A 21,071-nucleotide genomic window follows, 5' to 3' on the forward strand; every position below is an offset into this window, starting at 1 on the left:
AAGATATCATTGAGAAATTTATTTGAGATGTATTTTCCATGATGTTTTGATGAAGTAATAGAACTGATGTCACAGATGTTATTTGTAAAATATTTGGAGTGATTACTATAGAGGGTGAATTTAAAATGGAATACAAACATGTATTTTAAAGGTCCTGTTTACCGTTGAGAACAGTGATTTAAAAAATGTTCAAGATATCACTTTTAATGCATATTATGTGTAGGTCATTTTGTTGTATCGCAAAACATCCCACCATATAAAACGTTTTCAATAAAGCATGAAATACAAGGAGATATCAATATTTTTCTCACTAAACCATAACTGCAGACGGTTTAATCTGGAAACGTTTTTATTATAATTATTGTACACATTTTGTATATCTAAAAATACATAACATCGATGATAATGGTTCAAATATTTCCATTGGTTGTTTCTATCCCTAATGCACATTTAAGAACTATTTTGAAGCACCAATGCTGGGTTTTTGTTTCATATGCAAAAGGTAAATGATGCCTTTACGTTAGAATATGAAATTTTGCATACATATACTTTCTTTTCTATTCTCTTGTATAGGAAGTCGCTGGAAACGTCATAGATTGCCTGATTTTCTTGATCGATTATAATTTTTGAAAATTCACCTTTCTTAAAAAAGTTTTCCTCAAACTTTAACCAATAATATTTTCTTATTTGCCAAGGTTTTTTTTTTCTTGTTTTTTTTAAAGAAGTTATCTTTAGTTTGGACTTCCCCTTACTTTAGGTTTCAAACACAGACCTGTAAATTCATCTATTTCAACGTTTGACGTTGTATCTCAGATCAGCAAAAGTTGTCGATTTCTACAGCCTGGATGCATTAGGATGCGTGCAGAAAATGCACAGAAATTGGTTAGGAAAAACATATAGCACTAATACTAAAGTAGTCATATGAGCGGTTGAATTGGCAGAAAGGGATGGAACAAACTTTATGAACATCCCAGCTTGCAGACGGAGGTCAAAAAGACGTCTCAATTTGGTCGCAACTACATGGTCAAAGTTGTCGCAAGTCTGAAAATGACCAGAAAATGACGTGATTTCAACGTCTCTTTGAAACGAATTTATCACGTCATGTTATGGACCTCCTGATGTGTTACGTCAGTCTTCCGACATATTTATTACCTAATATTGGTGACATATTGATGACGTAAAATTCACGTCAATTTTGCGACGTAATTTTTACGTCATAAACACGTATTAATGACGCAATCTACGTTGGTTTGCAACGTATTCATAGCGTTATTTAAATGACGTCTTAATACCGTAATATATACTTTGTTTTACAACGCGTTTATGACGTCATATGAGCGACGTATTAACGTGAAATTTTCTTCAGTTTTGCGACGTATTTATGACGTCATATTAGCGACGAACTAAAGACGTAAAATTCAAGTCAATTTTGTGACGTATTATTCACGTCGTATTTACGACGCATAAGTGAAGTAAAATTTACGTTCCTTTGCAACGAATTTATCACGTCATATTAATGACGTATTATAACGTGAAATTTAGGCTACATTGTTTTGGGACGTATTTATGACATTATATTAGCGACATCTGAACGTTATGTTCACGTCATTTTTGCGATGTCTTTGTGACGTCATATAATTGGGCCTAAGAATTATGGAGTTTTATAGTTATATCAGTTTGCTTTGCAACGTGTTTATCACGTCATATTAATGACGTATTATAACGTTGAATTTACGTTGTTTTGCGACGTATCTATAACGTTGCATTAGCGACATATTAACGTTATGTTTACGTAAGTCATTTAGACGTCTTAAACTGACGCCAGAAAGTCGTATTTCTGCTCAAATGGATGACGTCTAAAAGATGACATATTTGTGACGTCTTTCTGATGTCTGGGTTGTTATACAAAGACGTCATAAAGACGTGTAAATTGCTAATTTAAATACGAGACTGACGTCAAAAAAGTCTTTTAGACGAAAATAAACAAAGATACTGGATGTCATGTAAACGTTTCAAACTGACGTCAGTATGTCGTATAGTTTGCTCAAATGGAAGTTGTCCAAAAGACGTCATTGATGGTCATATAAGAGTCGTCTTAATTACGTGTAAATCACAATTCTAAAGACAAGATGTACGTCAGAACGTCGTGAGCACGTCGTTTACACGTCAATTTATGACTTTTTAACGTATATTGGAAAAGAAAACAAGGAATACATCTGAAAGACGCCTTTTCTTCAAGAACAAGGGAAATGGACGTGATTTTGACGTGATTTTGAAGTCTTGGCCAGTTGGTTTATCAGTATTTCAGTTTAAGATCTAATAAAGCGCTTGTGAGCACCTCAAGGTACAATCATGATAAAAATCTAACCTACCCTACTCCTGCAAATGTCCTAAGCCTTATATCTACGTCTACCACCTATTCATATATAGTTGCTAGCACTGTTGTATCACGTTTAAGGGGAATGTAATGCTTTGTGACATGGTTACGAAACTAGGTCACAGCAGGCTTAATCTTGAAATATATAAATATGTGTTCATAAAATACGCTGAAGTTTGAATAACAAACATCTTCAACAATAGAGTGCACAATTTGTGACACTTTTATGATTATGACCAGAATGTTTACTTTTTCAGACGTGAACAATGACCATGCAGCTGTGACCTCGCTTTCATTTTCTTTTAGAATAACTCTTGATTACATTTTTTACGTTAGCATACACGAAACTTTGCAAGTAACGATATACTGCACACCTACCACACCCACACAAACACATAAACACACAAACACACAACACACATTGCACGCACTCGCACATACACACAAAGACACACACACAAAGTGCATGGAAGGTACAATCATTGCACTTTCAGGCGCCCGCCCTCGAGTTTTCGGTGCAAAGAAAACACACACACACACACACACGCACACACACACACACACATTGCAACATTGCTGATAGATTCCGTACTTTTGTTCAGGCTTGGTATGGAGCTATATAGGACGTCATAATATGATGGCTATCATCGTTTAAACGTATAGTGATATATCAGTTTCCTATAAATGCATATTATAAAAACGCGTAAGTAGCGTCTGTGACTCTGAACAGATGTTTGATGTTCCAACTTAATGAAAAGACCTTAAATTTGACTAATATCGGGTAGATTAATTTTCTTTTGGTTATCCTTCACCATTAGAATAAATGAAATTGATTTGTGCCAAATAACAACACATTATAACACGATCGTTTCAAGTCGCTTCCACAAATGTGTATTACTCATAAACTCATGAACCCACCTGGGAATCTCATACCAGGTGATTGTTTCTATAATATATCGATCATGGAAGTTTCATAAAAAGTTACGAGTATAACAAGAACTCGAGTTTTGGAGCGCACTCGGTAACCAGCTAACACGTGTGAATGCGGCTAGTGTTCTTACAAACAAACAAACAAATCAGTGTTTTAATATTCAATCATTTATCTTTCATCATTTCATTGAATCGACTTACAATAAGGGTGCTAGGCCATGTGGGCATTGAAGGGAGGGATCGAGTAGGAATATATTGATAGTCGCAATGCTTATTTAGACTGATGATAAAGATGAAGCTGAAAATATGCAAGAGATTTCGTGAAGTTGTTGATGGATTGGTGACATGAAAAAAAAAAGTATTGATAATGCAATATGGTGGAGGATAGATTGCTTGTGGTAATATGTATACGATGGTAATACGAGTAGCAATCATGGTGATGATGATGATAAGATGATATCCAGTTGTGAAATGATAGTAACAATGTTTATGGTCGATCCCACAGAACTTTTCTGTGATCGATCCCTCAGTTTTATAATCTAATTGAAGCAATGATGGTAGTGATGATTGCTTGATATTAAAGGAAACCAAAACCCAAAAGAGCAATATGGATTGAGTGAACGCAGCAACATTATTGAAAGTTTGAGGAAAATCCGACAATCGATGCAATAATTATTCATTTTTATAGTTTTGGTGTTGTAATCACTGGATAAGGAGAGTCCGTGACGTCATGTGTGGACAACAATGTAAAGAAAACATGAAGAGAATTCCACAAAGAAATCATTTTTCATGAAAAATACACATTCCATCAACTTAATTGATACTGACATAAGTTATGTTAAAGACAGTAATCATTCCCCCTACTTTCTGAAAGCGGTTTTTATAGTCAAATGTTCTTTGCTTCATACGCAAGAATAGTGAAAACATGTTTTATGATTTTCTTTATATTTTCTTTATGTTGTTGTCCACACATGATATCATGAACTCAAGTATCCCCTTATCCAGTTGTACCAACATCAGAAGGTTACAGCTCGTTATTCCAAAGGTTCGTTATTACGAAGGCTCTTCATCAGTCCGAAGATTCGTTATTCCGAAGGTTCGTTATTCCTAATTTCATTTTCGGATTAACAAATCTTCGGAATAACGCCACAAATGTTCGGATTAACGAACCCTTTTTCATTTTCGGATTAACGAACCTCTAGGTATAGGGAATTTGTGTGTATCGGATTAACGAACCTTCGGAATAACGAACCTTCGGAATAGCGAACCTTCGGAATAACGAACCTTCGGAATAGCGAACCTTCGGAATAACGAACAGCACCCCATCAAGAACGTCAAAAATGCATAACTTTTGCATCTTTGCGCGATTTTCCTTTAACTGTCCTTTAACTGTCACTGATGTGTTTTACTAATGTTGCTGCTTTCACTCAATCCACATTTCTCTTTGGGTTTGGGTTTCCTTCACTGATGGTCGTTTTGGTAAAGATAACGAGGTACTTGATGAGGAGAACTATAGGGTTGGCAATGATAAAGTGAACATCAAAAAATATAGACATATATATTTATATTGATAGATCAATTCAAACCGTACGTGATGATATTAGAATTTTAAATGAAAATGAGTTGCTGTTTGCTTTATGTTGTTTCAAAATGCCTATATAAAGCTGATTGAATTAATATATTAATATAGAGATTTTATCGATCGAAATCAATGATTACTCTCCCCCAGCTTCTCTTCCCTCCCCCTTCTTCATCTTGGATGTTAGTGCATGAGAATTTAATCATATATCTTGATCTACATGAACCTGAACTAAAAAGGAGCCTACTACGCCTTTCTGAATCATTTTTTTTGAAGCACAATCATCGTGAGGTTGGAGAAGTATAAACCCAAATTAACCAAGTAGTGTATTCATGTTACCCAATTAGACCTAATGCCCACTTCGAATCTGATTCTGCGTGACTTGATAAACATGATCAATGTTAACAATAGCAATTGCTGCAGTTGCACGCCTAGGCCTATGTAATACTTATATCATAATTCATTCCAAGCTTAGATTTCCAATTTACTTTTGCAAGATATTGATGAAAACTTCGAGTTTGCATCTTAACAACAATTTGTACTCCATGACTGAATTTCTCTTTTCTAATGTTTTCATCGAGACGCTCAGCGCTTAGAAACATTGTAATAAGCGCTTTATAAATGATATTTATCATTATTATTAACAACGCAAGTCTAGCGAGACAAAGGAAAAGTGTCAGCAGACGGCGAACAAAACCACAGGAATACCAGTAGTGTAAGCAGACGGCAAAGTAGAACGCGATGCCGATGGCGAAGTGGAAACACGCACACACACACACCACACACAAACACACACACACACCACACACACACACACACACACACACACAAACACACACACACACACACACACAAAGCCGTCGTTATGACAGTTCACAAGGCGGCGTGCCATTCTCACATTCTAATCTGATTCTGTTTGAGTTTGAGTTTATTTATTTTAACACGGTAAAAAGCTTGCTATCAGCTAAAAGCTGTTTTTCAGCAAGGCCGTGAAATGATAACAAAAACATAGAAATCATACAATGAAGAGAAATACAAAAAAAAAAAGCCATAATAATTACATACGAACGCAAAAAAAAAAGAAAAGTGAAAAAGTCACAAAGTATGCAAAGTGTAACATAAAAATTATATACAATAAACACAAGAAATCAAAATGAGAATTGAGGAAAAGAATTATACAGAAATACATAAAGGTTTGAAGAAAATTGACAATCATAATATCACATTGCAAACAGATTTAAACGTTTGAAAATAACAGACGAGCTTCAAACGAAAGGGGGGCAAATGAATTGACACACCTGTTCTGTGAGCAAATATTTGATTTTACAAAATTAACACTTGGATATAAGTTGAATATAAATTGTTTCAATCATACAAATCTTTTCTTTATTTCTGTTATAAATAATTTGATGTCATTAATTGTCCTGAGACTCAAAGGGAGATCGTTAAAGAGCTTAGAAGCTGAATATAGTGCGCTTTTTCTTAAAAAATTGGTTCGTGGTTTTGGGAGAACAACAGTGGTGTTATCGTTTCGGAGATTGTAATAAGACTGAGATCTAAACTGAATCTTGGAAGACAGTGAATCAGGGGCGAGGTTATGGAGCAATTTAAAGATGATTGTCAAAGCCTGAATCTCCCGTCGATTTTTCAATGGTTTAACATCGGTGGTATTATACAGAGCTTCTCTATTGAAGCGACCATCAACTCCCAGGATTAAGCGGAGACACCTGTTTTGTAAAGTTTGAAGCTTTGCAAGTTGGGAAACATGACCATTCATCCAAACCATACTACAATAGTCCAGCTGTGGCTGAATCAATGTTTGGTAAAGTATCAATGAGGTTGTCTGGTCGAGGTATTGACGGACACGTTTTACCGCGTGAAACGTTTTCAAAGTCTTTTTCTTCACTTCTTCTATTTGGGGTGTCCACGTTAAACTGCTGTCAAGGATAACGCCAAGATATTTGCACTTGGAAACTCTTTGCAATTTACTGTTTTGAATGGAAAGATGTACATTTTCAAACTTGCGTAACAATCCCTTTGAACCGACCAACATAAAATGACATTTTTCTATATTAAGGAGGAAATGATTATCTAAGAACCATTTTGACATCGACTTTAAATCATCATTCATAACCTTTTCTAATACTCTTGGGTCTTTCGCGGCAAAATATAAACAAGTGTCGTCCGCGTAGAGTGAAAGGGAACAATTCTTAACAGATTTATATATGTCATTTAGCGTAAGGATAAACAACAACGGCCCGAGAATGCTGCCCTGGGGCACTCCACTGAGAACTGCTTGGCTGGTAGAGCTATTGCCATTTAGCACAGTCAGTTGCTCTCTTTTATAAAAATAATTTTCGAACCAATTCACAACAGTGGAGTCAAATCCAAAGAAAGTCAACTTTTCTAAGAGTATGTCAAAGGATATCAGGTCAAACGCCTTTTGTAAATCGAGTGTGACAATCGCTACGACATAACCTTTATCCACATATTTCGAAATGTCATCGGTCAATGAAAGAAGTGCAGTTTGAGTGGAATGGCCTGGACGAAATCCGTGCTGATGTTTATTTAGGAGGTTATTCTCAGAGAGATAAGCATATACTTGATTGAAAACAACTTTCTCCATAACTTTAGAGAGAACAGGTAGAACGGAGATCGGTCTGTAATTAGATGGGTTTGAGGTATCTCCACCTTTATGTAATGGGGTGACACGAGCTCGTTTCCAAATATTTGGGATTTTGCCTGCTTTCAGCGACAGGTTGATGATATGGGTGATAGGTTCGACAATGTACTCTATTGAATCTTTCAAAATACCAGTTGGGATCTCGTCCAGACCAGTCGCTTTGTTTCTAGGAATACCATTCACACACTTGTTAACATCGTCTTGTGATATTTCCTTAAAGCAAAACGTCGATTTAACCCGGGACAAGTATTTCTTCATGTTGTTGCCAAATTTTCTACTTTCCTTATATTTCGTAGCTAAACTGACAAAATGATTGTTGAGACTTGATGCTATGTTTGTTAAACCTGTGATTTCATTTCCATCAATGATTAATTTTTGAATAGAGCTTGCATGAACTTTCTTTGGTAAGATACGTCTTATGGATTTCCACATTGCATTCGAATTTCCTTTACTAGACGAAATGTTTTCTGATACATACAAACGTTTTGCTTTTCGTACCGCATCCGTGACACAATTTCTCATTTTTTTGTACAATTTCCAATCATCTTCAGATTTGGATGCAATTGCTTTTTTCTTCACAGCATTCCTTTCTTGAATCTTGTTTAAGATATCAGCATTCATCCAGGGTGTTTCTTTTTGTCTAACTCTTTTCTTTCTCAATGGGGCATGCTTATTTAACACAGCATTGAATTTGCTAAACCATACATCAAAAGCATTAATAGGATCAGATTCATTCAAAACATCGTCCCATTTTACTTGACTCAGATCAGTCTTGAATTTGTTTAAATCAATCTTTTTCACATTACGGCAATTGACGTATTTATGTTGGCTAAAAGGTACCTTAATTTTACCTAGAGAGCAAACCACCATAAAGTGGTCACTTAATGACAGGGGAATAACATCACAATATGTTACTTTGTCATTCGAAGCAAATAACACATCAATTAAAGTTGCAGTTGTTGAGGTCACCCTGGTTGGCTTATCTACATATTGTGTTAAATCAAAATCTTGGGCTAAACATTTCAGTCTCCTAGTATGACAAGAAGGTGCAGCTTTAAAGAAATCGCAGTTAAAATCTCCAAATAAGATAACATCATTTCCTGTAGATTCCAAGGACTGAAGCAGAGTTTCTACATTTTCAAAAACTGCAACAGATGAATCAGGTGGTTTATACCAGTATACAACAAAAAACGGCTTCTGTTTTGTTGGACTTATTTCTATGCACATCAGTTCTAAACCTTCTACAAATAAATCATTCCTGATATTAAAGTGAACATTTTCCTTAATATATAAAAGGATACCTCCCCCGTTTCTATTTCTATCCAGCCGCACAGAATGATACCCCTCTATCTGTGGTTAGCAGACGACCATGTACTGTATACAAGAAAGCAACACAAGTATCGCAACCAACTGTAGTAGTACACTGATAGTCTTTGCTCAAGTGCCACAATTGGCAATTTCGACGCGTTAGGGTTACGGAAAAAAAAATCGCGGCCGGGCAGCGGGCATGGCTAGCTCTGATTACACGTTTGTTTCGTCTGCATGCGACTCGGCTCGGCCTCGCAACTTCTGATGTTTATGGTACATTGTGTAACTGTACGTACGTGTACCCTGTCTTAATGATGTAAGTTCTTGAGCTTCGTGAAATATTAATTGGATATACTTTAACCTTATCATTATGCGTTTTGACTCAGCGGAATGATTATAAATGTAATTTTATGTCAATAGATCCCCGTCAGGTGTAGTCCCATACATTCAATATTGTGTGATGTATATACTTGATACTGTAGTCCAAAGCCTCAGTCAAATCAGTAGTGTACCCTTTGTGTAGTTTGGGGGATGTTGCACCACTGCAAAAGATACACCGTACCATGGTCTCTGGCTCCGCAAACCCCCTCAGTAGGTTCGTAGAGCTGCAAGGCTTATCAGTGCAACCACTCCAAAGGACCACGCTGAAGCTTTTACAGTAGATCAGGTGGAGAACTATGGTCTACTCTAGCCCCGGAGACCTGCCGCTCTGCGGCTGTACGTTGTACGTTGGGGCTGCTGGTCGCAGTTAGGTCTACTCTAGATGGATAATCTAGTAGACCGATGGTATCTGTCCGGGGCTGCACAACCAGCGTGGTACATCGTCATGATCGACGTCCCAACGTCGGTCGGATAAGAAGCCCACCGTGAAGAGACAGATACCGGTACCATCAGTCTAGTGATAGTGGTGAACTTGTCGGAATGAGATCCTAGTCGATATGACATAGAATTTAATGTACGATACTACGAATTTGAATTTTGTTTCAGATCAGTGTCTGTGCACTGCTGTGTGTGACTGTTTGTGTTTTGTTGCAGCACACACGTGCATGGGCCCCTCCTGACCCTAAATTATGTCATCATTAATTTGATGGTCAATAAAAGAAACTTGACTGTGATTCGATTGTCACAAAAAACAAACAAACATATAGACCTAGAATGGTCTACTTACTATGTGCAATTGAAATGCAGCTCTTGGGGTCTTGATAATCATTGTCATTGTTTAATTTCTTTTCGATAAACTTTATTTTGATAGTGCATTGAAGGAACAATGTTTAAAAGTGTATTAAAGTGAGTACTAACAAATGACCAAAGCATTCTTGTTTTTTTAAGCTTATAATGCTGTCAGATTTCTGAGTAGGGTAAGGGCACCAGTATTCGGTCAGGCACCGGTATCCTTTATCACTAGTCACCAGCCAGTAAGTTCGACTGTCACAACACATGCAAATCACACTAATTCACATACTTGCACACTCATTCACAACAGGAAACTCCCTTAGCCCCCTCCAAAAATCCATCCAAAATCCCAAATTCTACCGTCAAAAGTGCAGAATCGGCGCTACTTTCCAAAAGCGCGCGCGGATAAGGCCCAGTTTTAAGAGTACGGGTCACCGAAAAAGCGCTAAAAATCAAGAAGTACGCCGTTCTCTCGCGGGATTTTTCATTTATCGCAAGCTTGGAGTGTGATGGTATCCTCAAAAACGCAAAAGAAAAACAAAATGTCCGTACGTGCCGATACAGTGTCCCAATGTACAAGGGTTGAATGCAAGTGCCGAGGCCCCAGTATTCGGTCACCAACAGTCGCCGCAACTTCCCCGATGCAATTTTGCGCCAACAAGGTAGCGCGCGTGCGCGTTTTTCAGCTGCCTTGAACACGCATTGACTTTGAACGCGCACATCGCGTGACCGAATACTGGAGCCGATGACCGTATACTGGGGAATTTTCAAGGTGAAATATTTCGCGATTTTGTGCAATTCTGTGAGATATTTAACGAAATGAAAGTTGAGATTAAAGAAATTTGATATATTTCACATACGTTGCTGTAGATATGATGTATGTATGTATTATTTTAGTTTGAAAAATATTGCAAAAAAGCTTAAGTGACCAAATACTGGGGATGCTATCCTACACAGGGATGGATCCAGGAATTCCATAAAGGGCGTCTTTACCAAATTAATTTTTTTCTTTTTATTTCTTTCGCTTTAACAAAAGATAAAGATGGGGCGTGTGCTCGTTGCCCCTCCCCCCCCCCCTCCCCCTCTGCTGGTATGTGTGTAGAAGTTCTATGTACATAATGTGCAACTGCAAGCATTCCTGCTGTGAGTCAAAATTATGTTACCACTAAAATCACAATTAACTATATTTTTCTGCATTTCTTTGATGACTTGATAAAGGTGATGCCTGTGTGAGCGATCCCTGTCAAAATGGTGGTGTTTGCAACAGTTTCACCAACCCAACATTTTACACATGTTCTTGTACTGGCTGGAGTGGAACCAACTGTGAACTAGGTAAGCATTCTATTATGAATCTTGGCATGTGTTTACAAACCTAGTTAATGATAATAATTGCGCACAGCTCCACCTTTTGGTGCTCACTGTCCTAGAGCTGTCCCCTTGCCATGTATTATATTAAAGGGATGGTACAGTATTGTTGGAGATGAGAATTGGGCTTTTTACATTTTGCGAGTTACCAAGATGACAGAAACCTCCAAAAACAAAGTAAAGCAAAGCGATCGTAATAAAGTGTGGGTCCCAAACTTTATTAGAATCGCTCTTTTTTTATATCTCAGCCATTTCAAGACCAATTTTTGTCAAATCGTTGAATTCCTCATAGATTTACATGCTCTTTCACATTTCATAAGAGGTTTCTCATTATCTCACCAAAAAATGTTAGAAACCTGAAATTAGGTGTCAACCAAAACTGTACGGTCCCTTTAAACTAAGGATTTTGTGCATTGGATAACAATGAGAACTTATAAAGAATGCCTTGGTGAGCTTCAACACAAACACATCAGAACAAAACCCAATACAAACATGGTTTATAGTAAATGCACTTGCAAGCTGTAATGCTTCAGAGGTCACCAAACACGAATGACTCCTGCCGATTTTGCCATCTCAATTTAAACCGATTAGAACTTTCTGGCGATAAGAAAGTTGAAACCTCATCCCTTGCCTGAAGGGTGTATACCGGTACATTCCTTTAGAATCTCTTCTTTTTTGTGTTGGCTGAAGTTAAAAAATATTCACCAAACATGTAAACAAACAGTCAGTGATGAACTGCAGCTCATGAATAAAAACAGCTAAAATATTTTCTGATCATTTTCAATTAAGCACCATTGGCTGAAATTTTAACCAATTTACGTAAGATTACCGGTAATGGATGTAGGCCTATCATAGCCGGAAATTCATTTAGACAGGACTCTTTTGTGTGTGAGTGTGTTCAAACCAATATTACAATACACGTTCTAGCTGAATTGTGTCATTGATCTCAGTTTCGTATCATGCCTATCACAGTCGATATCCTACTTCCCGGAGGTTTAATACACATGAGATGATGAAAGTGGATGTACACAAAATGTGTCTTTCCAATGTTCACTTTTGTTTTTCAAGGACAATGCAATGCAGATCCCTGTCTTAATGGAGGAACCTGTATAGACACCAATGGAGGATTAGATTACGCCTGTGAATGTGCAGCTGGGTGGGTTGGGTCAACTTGCAACATAGGTAAGTCTTTCTTTCCATGTTTATACATGGACCTTGCTAGGTGATTACACTTTGTAGCGTGTACATGATTGTAAATGACTCGTTAGATTTCTTGAAAAATTATGTCAATTCTAATCTACTCAAGCAATGTACATGTACTTGGAAATCAAATAACAGTGAGAGTTATCACTTCAAAAAAAGAAAAGAAACAGATGTATTTTACAATGTAGCTTTGTCAGAATTGTTTTCGCTCATGTTATCCTCTTCAACTTTTGGTTGAACTTCAGTTTGATAAGGTAACATGGCTGTTTTAAGGTGTTAGAAGATGAGCTGTTTAACACTGAGAGCTGCATGAATGTTATTTCCTTCTGCTTCATTCTTCAAAAAGAAAGAAAAATCCAAGAAAGAAAAATGATTTACTTTAAAATCATATCCCAAGTTCTGTAAGCAGAATTAGGAGACAATTGTTAAGTAATCGCACTCCTTTGTCTGTAAGTTACCAATTTACCAATTTGTCCAAATAATACGATGGCTTTACACAAGGCTTGATGTGAATGAGGCTTTTGAATAGCTTTGAAATAGTGTGGTCACTGTAAGATATGTACTGATCCAATTTAGGATAAATATTATTATAACATGAAAAACAAAGAAAATGAGATAGATTAAGAAATTAGCCTCAGACTCTGTCGTTACTTGTGATCTCATCTTAACACTGTCACGTTTTTATGCAGTGGATCCTTGCCTTAGTTCACCATGCAACTCCAATGGCATTTGCCAGACTTTTGAAAACACATACGTGTGTACTTGTGACGTCGGATGGGATGGCTTGCAGTGTGACATACGTAATTATGCACATTTTTGTTTGTTTTGTTATGATTCACAGCACAGATACACTGTACTAAGACCTGCTTCATTTTTAATAGTATAGGATGAATAGTTTGGCCTTGACCTCTAGTTATTCAATGAACTTGCAGTACAACGTTTGTACATGTAACTGCATAAATCAGGTAACTTAATCTGACATTATAAATAATTGCTATGTATGTGTGAGATGTTACGTGTACAGTAGGTGTATGAGTTGAAAACAGACTTTATGTGCAATTGTATAAAGACTTGACATAGTACATTTTGCAAGAATGTTTTCTAAGAACTCATAAGAATGATGAGTACCCCTTAACCTGCATGTTATACTCTGCTATAAAAGCAATCAAGATGTGAAACTACCGTATAGGACTGACCATACTCAAAACCTTAATACTTGGTGCATGAGAGGTCTTGAATTCACGGATTGACAAGTGAGATTAAATTAGAAAGATAATACTGCACAGAGAAATTTAAGCATGCATGTTCACTCTAATTTGCATGACAGAAAAAAGGGGAAGAGACTGTTGTAATTGCAGTGTGACTCACTAAATTCTGCACCACTGTTTGCTGTTACAGCTAACCCGTGTGAAAGTAATCCATGTTCTGAGAATGGTACGTGTCACAATAATGACACTAGCTACTACTGTGAATGCAGTTCTGGATGGATTGGCGAACTGTGTGATGTCGGTATGAACTTCCCTCATTAACATAATTGTAATTTTACTTTTCTCATAATACTGCACGCTCTTTGGAGATGTGGTTCACGCACCATTGACTCTATTTTCTTTTTGTTTTTAAGTGAAAATAATGTCAATATTACATAACAAGTCTTTTCAAGAGTGTACAGTTCGACCTCAATTATCCGGCCTCCTTTTCTCCCGAAATCTCTATTATCCAGATGCGTTCACGCAGTGAAGGACCTTTTTTTTTTCATCCAAAAATTGAGGAAAACGGTGACTTTCATGGATCTATTTCACTAATTTCATAAGATGTGCATGATAGGTTTCTCAATATCTAATGAGGTAAAACATGTATGATTTTCACATAAAGATATACTTTATTTTTGTGAAGAAGGGACTACAATTTTGCGCAGGGTAGCATAGATTACACCACCGTTGCAGGGTACGCTACCTGCCTAGCTGCCAGTGCACTGGGACGGCAGCTTGGATGGCAGCTCTATACATTAACATTGTGTCTCCCATATCCGGCCAATTCGCTTATCCGGATGAGCGCCGGTCCCGACATGGCCGGATAATCGAGGTCGAACTGTACTTGCTCCTACATTCATGGTTCAACCACAAGTTATGATATGGTTCAACTTTGCTTTAAAAAAAACAAAAAAAAAGGGAGAAAAAGATAGTGATTGTTATTATCATTGTAGATTACACTTGTACTTGTATGACCACTGTAGACTTGAAATGGGCTATGTTTAGACATGTTACATACAGTACAGTTTATAGTTCTCACTTGTACACATGATAGATTAGCTAACCAAAAGATGTCAGAGATTTTTTTTTTTGAAAATACAAAATACAAATGAAAAATTACATTTTGATATTGATCTCTGTAATTTCATATTGTTGTATGTTTCTAATACATGTACATGCATTGTTTCATTACATCACTAAACCATTGATGATATTTAACAGTTCAAAGAACAACAGCATATTGTTATATTGACTGAACTAATACATCATTTCTTAGAGGTACACACAACACTTGATTTTGTTTTTCAGCTGACCCCTGCAATAGTGTGCCTTGTGCTAATGGAGGAACTTGTTTTGGCAGCCAAAACGGCTTCTCGTGCGGCTGCCCATCAGAATTCATCGGTGACACTTGTGAAATCGGTAAAGCTCTCCTGCAGGAGATAGTATGCTATGCACCGGGCAATAGTCCACTGGAAATCACTCTAAGTCATCACAGTATTGCTAGTCTTCTCTGAAACCCACTCTGAATGAATCACCGCTGTTCCATGTAGCATTTAGATCCATCTGGCATTTCAGATATTGAATGCAAATCTGCTTGCACATCTTGCTCTGATGGTGCTGTTGTGATTGTCAATTTTTTTTTTCCATCGCATCTGTTGCTGCTCTGTCCTGTTTTTGTTCTCTTTATTTGCTTTTCAAAAACCTCGTACTTCCTGGGTGTTGCACAAAGCATATCTGCAGAACATTTTGAGGGATTGAATAAAAAAAGGGCTTCATTTGCAGCAAAACTTTGTCGTGGTTATTCACCTCTCTATCCTCTCTGCAGGCTTATTGTTTGAGGTTGCTTTTCTTTTTTCCACTTTTTTTTTCTTTTTTTTTTCTCTCTCTCTTTGGCTTTGGTTGAGAAAGGACTTGCTGTTTTGTTCTGTTTTCATGAAGGGGAAGTTTTCTTTCACACTAAGCTTACGAATGTACCTGTGTCTGTAGACTGAAATAGTTTATCATGGCGAGAATCATGGTTGTTGTTTTCCCCCCTCAAAATGTAAGCTGTTATTTTCTTAGAAAGGAAATTTTTTTCTAAGATGGGTGTTTTTTTATCTTCTTTTTTTTTTTTAAATCAGACATATTTGGTGTTGCTATGGCTTAATCCTCTAGTTCTTCTACATTCTGTGAATTGAAATTATTTCATTTTTCTTAACCAGCATGTTTACAGTTACAGTGCAGATATCTCCATTTTGTACAGGAATGCTGAAGTCACTCTTTTCACACATCCATATCTTTAGTTGCAGCTGTTTGTTCTCATTGTAATTTATCTCTGGAACCCTCCAATGTATATAATCCCATACATTCTCCATACAGTATACAGTATCTGTGTTTTCTTTTGTGACTTAGTTCACCATCTGGTAGTTCTACCATCTATTTCTGTGAATCAGTCATCATTTTTTCTTCTGTTCTCCCCATTTGTTTCATTTTGCAGGAATCCAGCAGTAAACAGTAACTGACACACCTCACTGCCAGCATTTAATATTTTATTAATTACAAGTGTTTCTACTGTAGAGATTGATAAAATTTTCATCTATTCCATATCATTTGTCTCCTTTTACTTTCCAGTCCTATGCACCACCAAATACACCCATGCTGTACATTTTCCATTTTCTGCAGACAGGACAAGCAATGGAAGCTTTGATTCTGGAATCCTATTTCTTCACTCTATATTCATTCGTACATACATTTTGAAGTCTTTCGTTTACATCACCTGGAATGTCTTGTGTATGTTTATGCCAGTGAAATTCCATTTTGTAAATGTATGTTTTCATTGCATTTAAAACATTCGTACTCAGTTCCCACTTACCCTTTTTTTCCACAGGCAGAGAGAACATTTCATGTCATTTTCTTTTCATATTTCCGTGGTGAAACATAAACATAATAGACAATCATTTTTTTTTTCTTGTCTTCTGCATCCTTAGCTGTGCCTCACAGAGATATATTGAATAGATTTTATTTTGTGACCAATCTTACATCAGATATGTGTGAGGTTTCTGTCGTCAGTTCTCACATACAAGTCTATCATTTAACTACCACTGAAAACTAACCAGTCATTCCTTACCAACAATTCACATATCAACATGTATAACATTTACATGTAACATGCTTGTTGACATTTGATATTTGGCAGATGGTATAAAACTAATTGAAATCTAAAAATGAGTGAAATTCTGACAAATGTATTGAAGTGCTAATTTTCACTTGCATGCCAAATACTAATATGTCCTCAACATTAAACCCATTTTGTCCGTGAAGGCAATTCTTGCAATACAAATGTAGTCTGGATTTATATCACTGAAAGCCCATGTACAATGTAAAAGCAGGAATGACGAGATTCCACAAAGTCCATGACATTGAAGCATGTGAACTTCCTTCCCAAACTGGCAAACTTTGCAGCTGATCCCTGTCTCTCATCACCCTGCCTAAATGGCGCCCTCGGTTGCACCGGTTTTACCAGTTCCTACGTCTGTGACTGTGCAGACGGCTATGGCGGAACCAGCTGTGAAACAGGTAAATGACGTGCACCTTGAATTCAGTTGTGCCGTAGAAGAAAACATTTTTTATTGTTTTCCTTCATTTTTAATGTATAATAGTTAATAACCATCTGCAAATTACAGACTATCAATTTTATGTTATGAAAGCCATACATTGGACAGATTTAACTGTTTCTTACTCCTTCCTGACTGAGTCACAAAAATATTTTAAATTAAGTATGAAGTTTTTTTTCTTTTATTGAGTATACTGTGATTCGTAATTTTGTCTTGGAAGCTTCCTTTTGTGTGGACTACAGCCTCTTTCTTTAATCAGTACAATTTCTTTGAAAAATGAAGTTAGAAATTCTGTAATCATTCATGTTGATCATTATTTACACTGCAGACATTTATGAAAATGATTTTCATGCAGTTAATGCTATATATGCAGGTGAAAACCTGTTTTCCAGTATTTTTTTTTTATTACCATTAAATTAAATATTTGTCACTTGTTCTCATTTGTCTTTGTAGTTATTGACTATTGTCTGATCATTCAACCCTGTGATAATGGAGGCACCTGTTCAAACGATCAAGCTGCAAACTTCACCTGCACATGTGCAGGGGATTGGGTTGGAAGAACGTGTTCAGATGGTAAGCAGGGCAGAAGAATGGTTACCGTCCTTGGTACATCTATCATCGATACACTTTGTTCCCCAGTCTTACTTACCATGGTAGTACATTTTGTTTGCTCATACTTTTTTTTTTCCCCAGAATTTTCCAGAGTTCATACTATTTATTCCCATGTGTCCAAGATGCAAGAATTATATTGTATCATGTAGTATCATACTCTGATCTGAAGCCAGTCAATGAAAAAAACAAAGACAAAATCAAATATTAAATGTTCATGTACATTCAAAGTTATGAGGTATGTGATGACAAAATCATACCTGTACAAAATATGCCGACAGGTACTTAGATATCATAATGATGATAAAGATAATGATGACAATGAACATATATGACAGTGATTGCAATAATATTTACTGTGAACCATGATTTTGTTAATCAAATGCCTGGTAACAGTGTTCTATGCATTCAAACACTGTTCTTAAAGTTGCTTCTGCTACATTTTTGTAATCACAGTGCTATACTGTAATGGCTATGACTCCTGCTGTTTAGTTTCGATTCTATAACAGAAAATATGTCCGAGATCTGTGTGCTGGTGGGTGAGATACTTCATAGGAATTATATAAATATCTCATTCAATTTATATTTTTACCATACTACATGTATTGTAGGTTCTATCACCAGTATACCTGCTGCTTTGAAATGCAAAACTTAGTAATTTCAAATAATATTTTTCAAATTGAATTCACACATTTGGTAGGACAGAAATTTTCTGTGATTCTGTCTGTCTGTTTGTTGTTACACTGTTCATCAAAATCAGCTGATGTGTCAAATGATTTTCACTTGAAACACGTTCCATGAATGTTGTTAAAAGGTCCTTTATTAGTCCCATTAGAGATGACAATGTTTTCTATAGTTAAAATATCAAATAATAACAGGAAAATATGAAATTAACATAATCTATGTGCAAGCTAGTACTGCTGATCTCTATGGTTTCTTATGACCTACTTTACAAAACTATTTCTATCTTCAGTATTGGTAATCAGTATTAAAAATTATTCAGGAGATGTTGTAAATCAATATCTTCAGGTGGTAAACCATTAGATATCATTGTATCTATTGATGACAGTCTCTATGAAGATCATTTATTGAGGGCAACATAACATTCATTAGTATTTGAAAAGTCCAACAAAATGAAGGTCTGGCAGAATTGAAAGTAGTGATGCATGACAATGATACTACTTAGCTGTGTTTTATTTAATTTTTCAGACACAAAACAGGACTCGGGTTTCAGAGACTTCATAATGAGCAGGAAACTAACCACCAACATTTTGTTATGTTTCAGCAGAGCAAGAATGTGGCCACTTTGTGCATGTATTTCATGATGGCAGATTACTGAGCTGTTGACATAATTATTTTCACCCCAAATCAATTTGTTTTCCATCTCTCATTGCAAATTCTTTCGTTAGCCTGTCAAGAAAGAGGGCCTCATCCAGACAGAAAACAAAAACAAAATGTGACAAGCTTTGACATGATTGCTAAACATGTTTTCCTTCTGTAGCAGCAAAGGTCGTGACCAGAGAGACTACAAATGTACCAGCTTTACCCCCCCCCCCCCACCAAATATTCAGCACTGCATAAGTATTGTGATGATACCCATGCATTAGTAAATAGTTTCTCTGTGATTCTAGTGCCCTTTCTTTCTAACTTGCATTTCTACATTGCTTTGAGCAGGCTTGGGTTTGCTACATGTGTATGTGGTTAAAGGTATCATGGTTGTTGTGATTTAGTCATGCAGTACCCTGGGTGGGGTTTTGTTTTTGCATTGTCTCTTTCATGTTCTTATCTCATTTGCCGATGTATACCTCTTGTGCATTCCCTGTTGGCACCTTCACTATTACTACCCTGTGTATCCTTTCTCTTCTTGGCTTTTGCATATGAAAGGAAAAAAAAAAAAGAAAGAAAAAAGGAGAAAATGCTTGCTTTCCAAGTGAACACATTCTGTGCTGTGTCTGCCTTTTTGAGCACTGTCCTGCAATGCTTTCATATCTAGTATATATTTTTTCTTGTTTTTCCCATTCAGTTTTGAACCAGTTGCCAAAGTCTAATAGGTGTCAATACAATTGTACATGACATTGGATTAAATTCAACAGTGATAGGAAAGTTTGTCGGTCTATTAAGTTCACTGGAAATAAATTGAAATGTACTGTAAAATAAGGAATATTTGCGTATATTTTCATTTTGTGAATTTCGCAAGTGCCAAGATTTGCAAAATTAAAATGCGTTGAATATCAGAGGCAACTCGCGAGAATTTCATTCCACAAAAATGTCATGTTTTACTGTAATTTCTGAATCTTATAAAGAATAATTGAGAAAAAAAAAGAAAATGACTAAATATTCTTTCTGTCGTGATCAACAAAAGTAGTACTGATGATTAAAAAATACTTTAAAAGGCAAAGTCCATGCAACTTGATATTTTTCAGTGATACAGTGCAAACATCATTTTGTAATATGTGTAGTATATAGAGTACCTACTGTTTATTATTTCTGTTACTGCGGAAAATGTATGTACACCTACGTTGATCAAAATCAATATCATACTATCTTGTGTTTCTCTTGCAGTTAATACCTGTAACAGCCAGCCCTGCATGAATGAAGGAACATGTGAAGTAGATGGGAGTAATTTTACATGCACCTGTGCCGATGGCTACTCTGGAGAAGTGTGTGAATTTGGTAAATACATGGCACAAGTGATCATTGATACATGTAGTTTGTATTCTTTGGTTAACATTGTGGCTTAATTCTTTTATATAAGTGACTGTGCATCACAAAACGAAATGGGACAACTGAGTCAACTTTGAGTTTTTCAGATTTTCTGAAAGAGCTATCCTTCTTCTACATTATTCTTTAGTTTGAGATCATAACATGAATGGGAAAGTGTGTTTTCAGCAGTTTTTCTACACCCATTTTTGGAGGAGAATAGAATGATCAGGTATGACTTATTGTCCCCTTTTCATTTCTTGAAATCCTTTTACAATACACACTCTTCACTCTCAGGTCT

General features: G+C 36.4%; 1 protein-coding gene across 1 annotated transcript in view; it reads left to right on the top strand.

Annotated features, from left to right (window-relative positions):
* LOC140234424 (uncharacterized) overlaps positions 1 to 21,071 on the top strand; it is a 101,553-nt gene that overhangs the window by 14,047 nt on the left and 66,435 nt on the right. The window contains exons 5-12 of the mRNA XM_072314469.1: positions 11,269 to 11,382; positions 12,484 to 12,597; positions 13,308 to 13,418; positions 14,017 to 14,127; positions 15,177 to 15,287; positions 17,310 to 17,423; positions 17,915 to 18,034; positions 20,633 to 20,743. Coding sequence (XP_072170570.1) covers positions 11,269 to 11,382; positions 12,484 to 12,597; positions 13,308 to 13,418; positions 14,017 to 14,127; positions 15,177 to 15,287; positions 17,310 to 17,423; positions 17,915 to 18,034; positions 20,633 to 20,743 — 906 coding nt within the window. The remainder of the gene's footprint in view (positions 1 to 11,268; positions 11,383 to 12,483; positions 12,598 to 13,307; positions 13,419 to 14,016; positions 14,128 to 15,176; positions 15,288 to 17,309; positions 17,424 to 17,914; positions 18,035 to 20,632; positions 20,744 to 21,071) is intronic.

Source organism: Diadema setosum, chromosome 10, assembly GCF_964275005.1.
Source record: "Diadema setosum chromosome 10, eeDiaSeto1, whole genome shotgun sequence".
Lineage (NCBI taxonomy): Eukaryota > Metazoa > Echinodermata > Echinoidea > Diadematoida > Diadematidae > Diadema > Diadema setosum.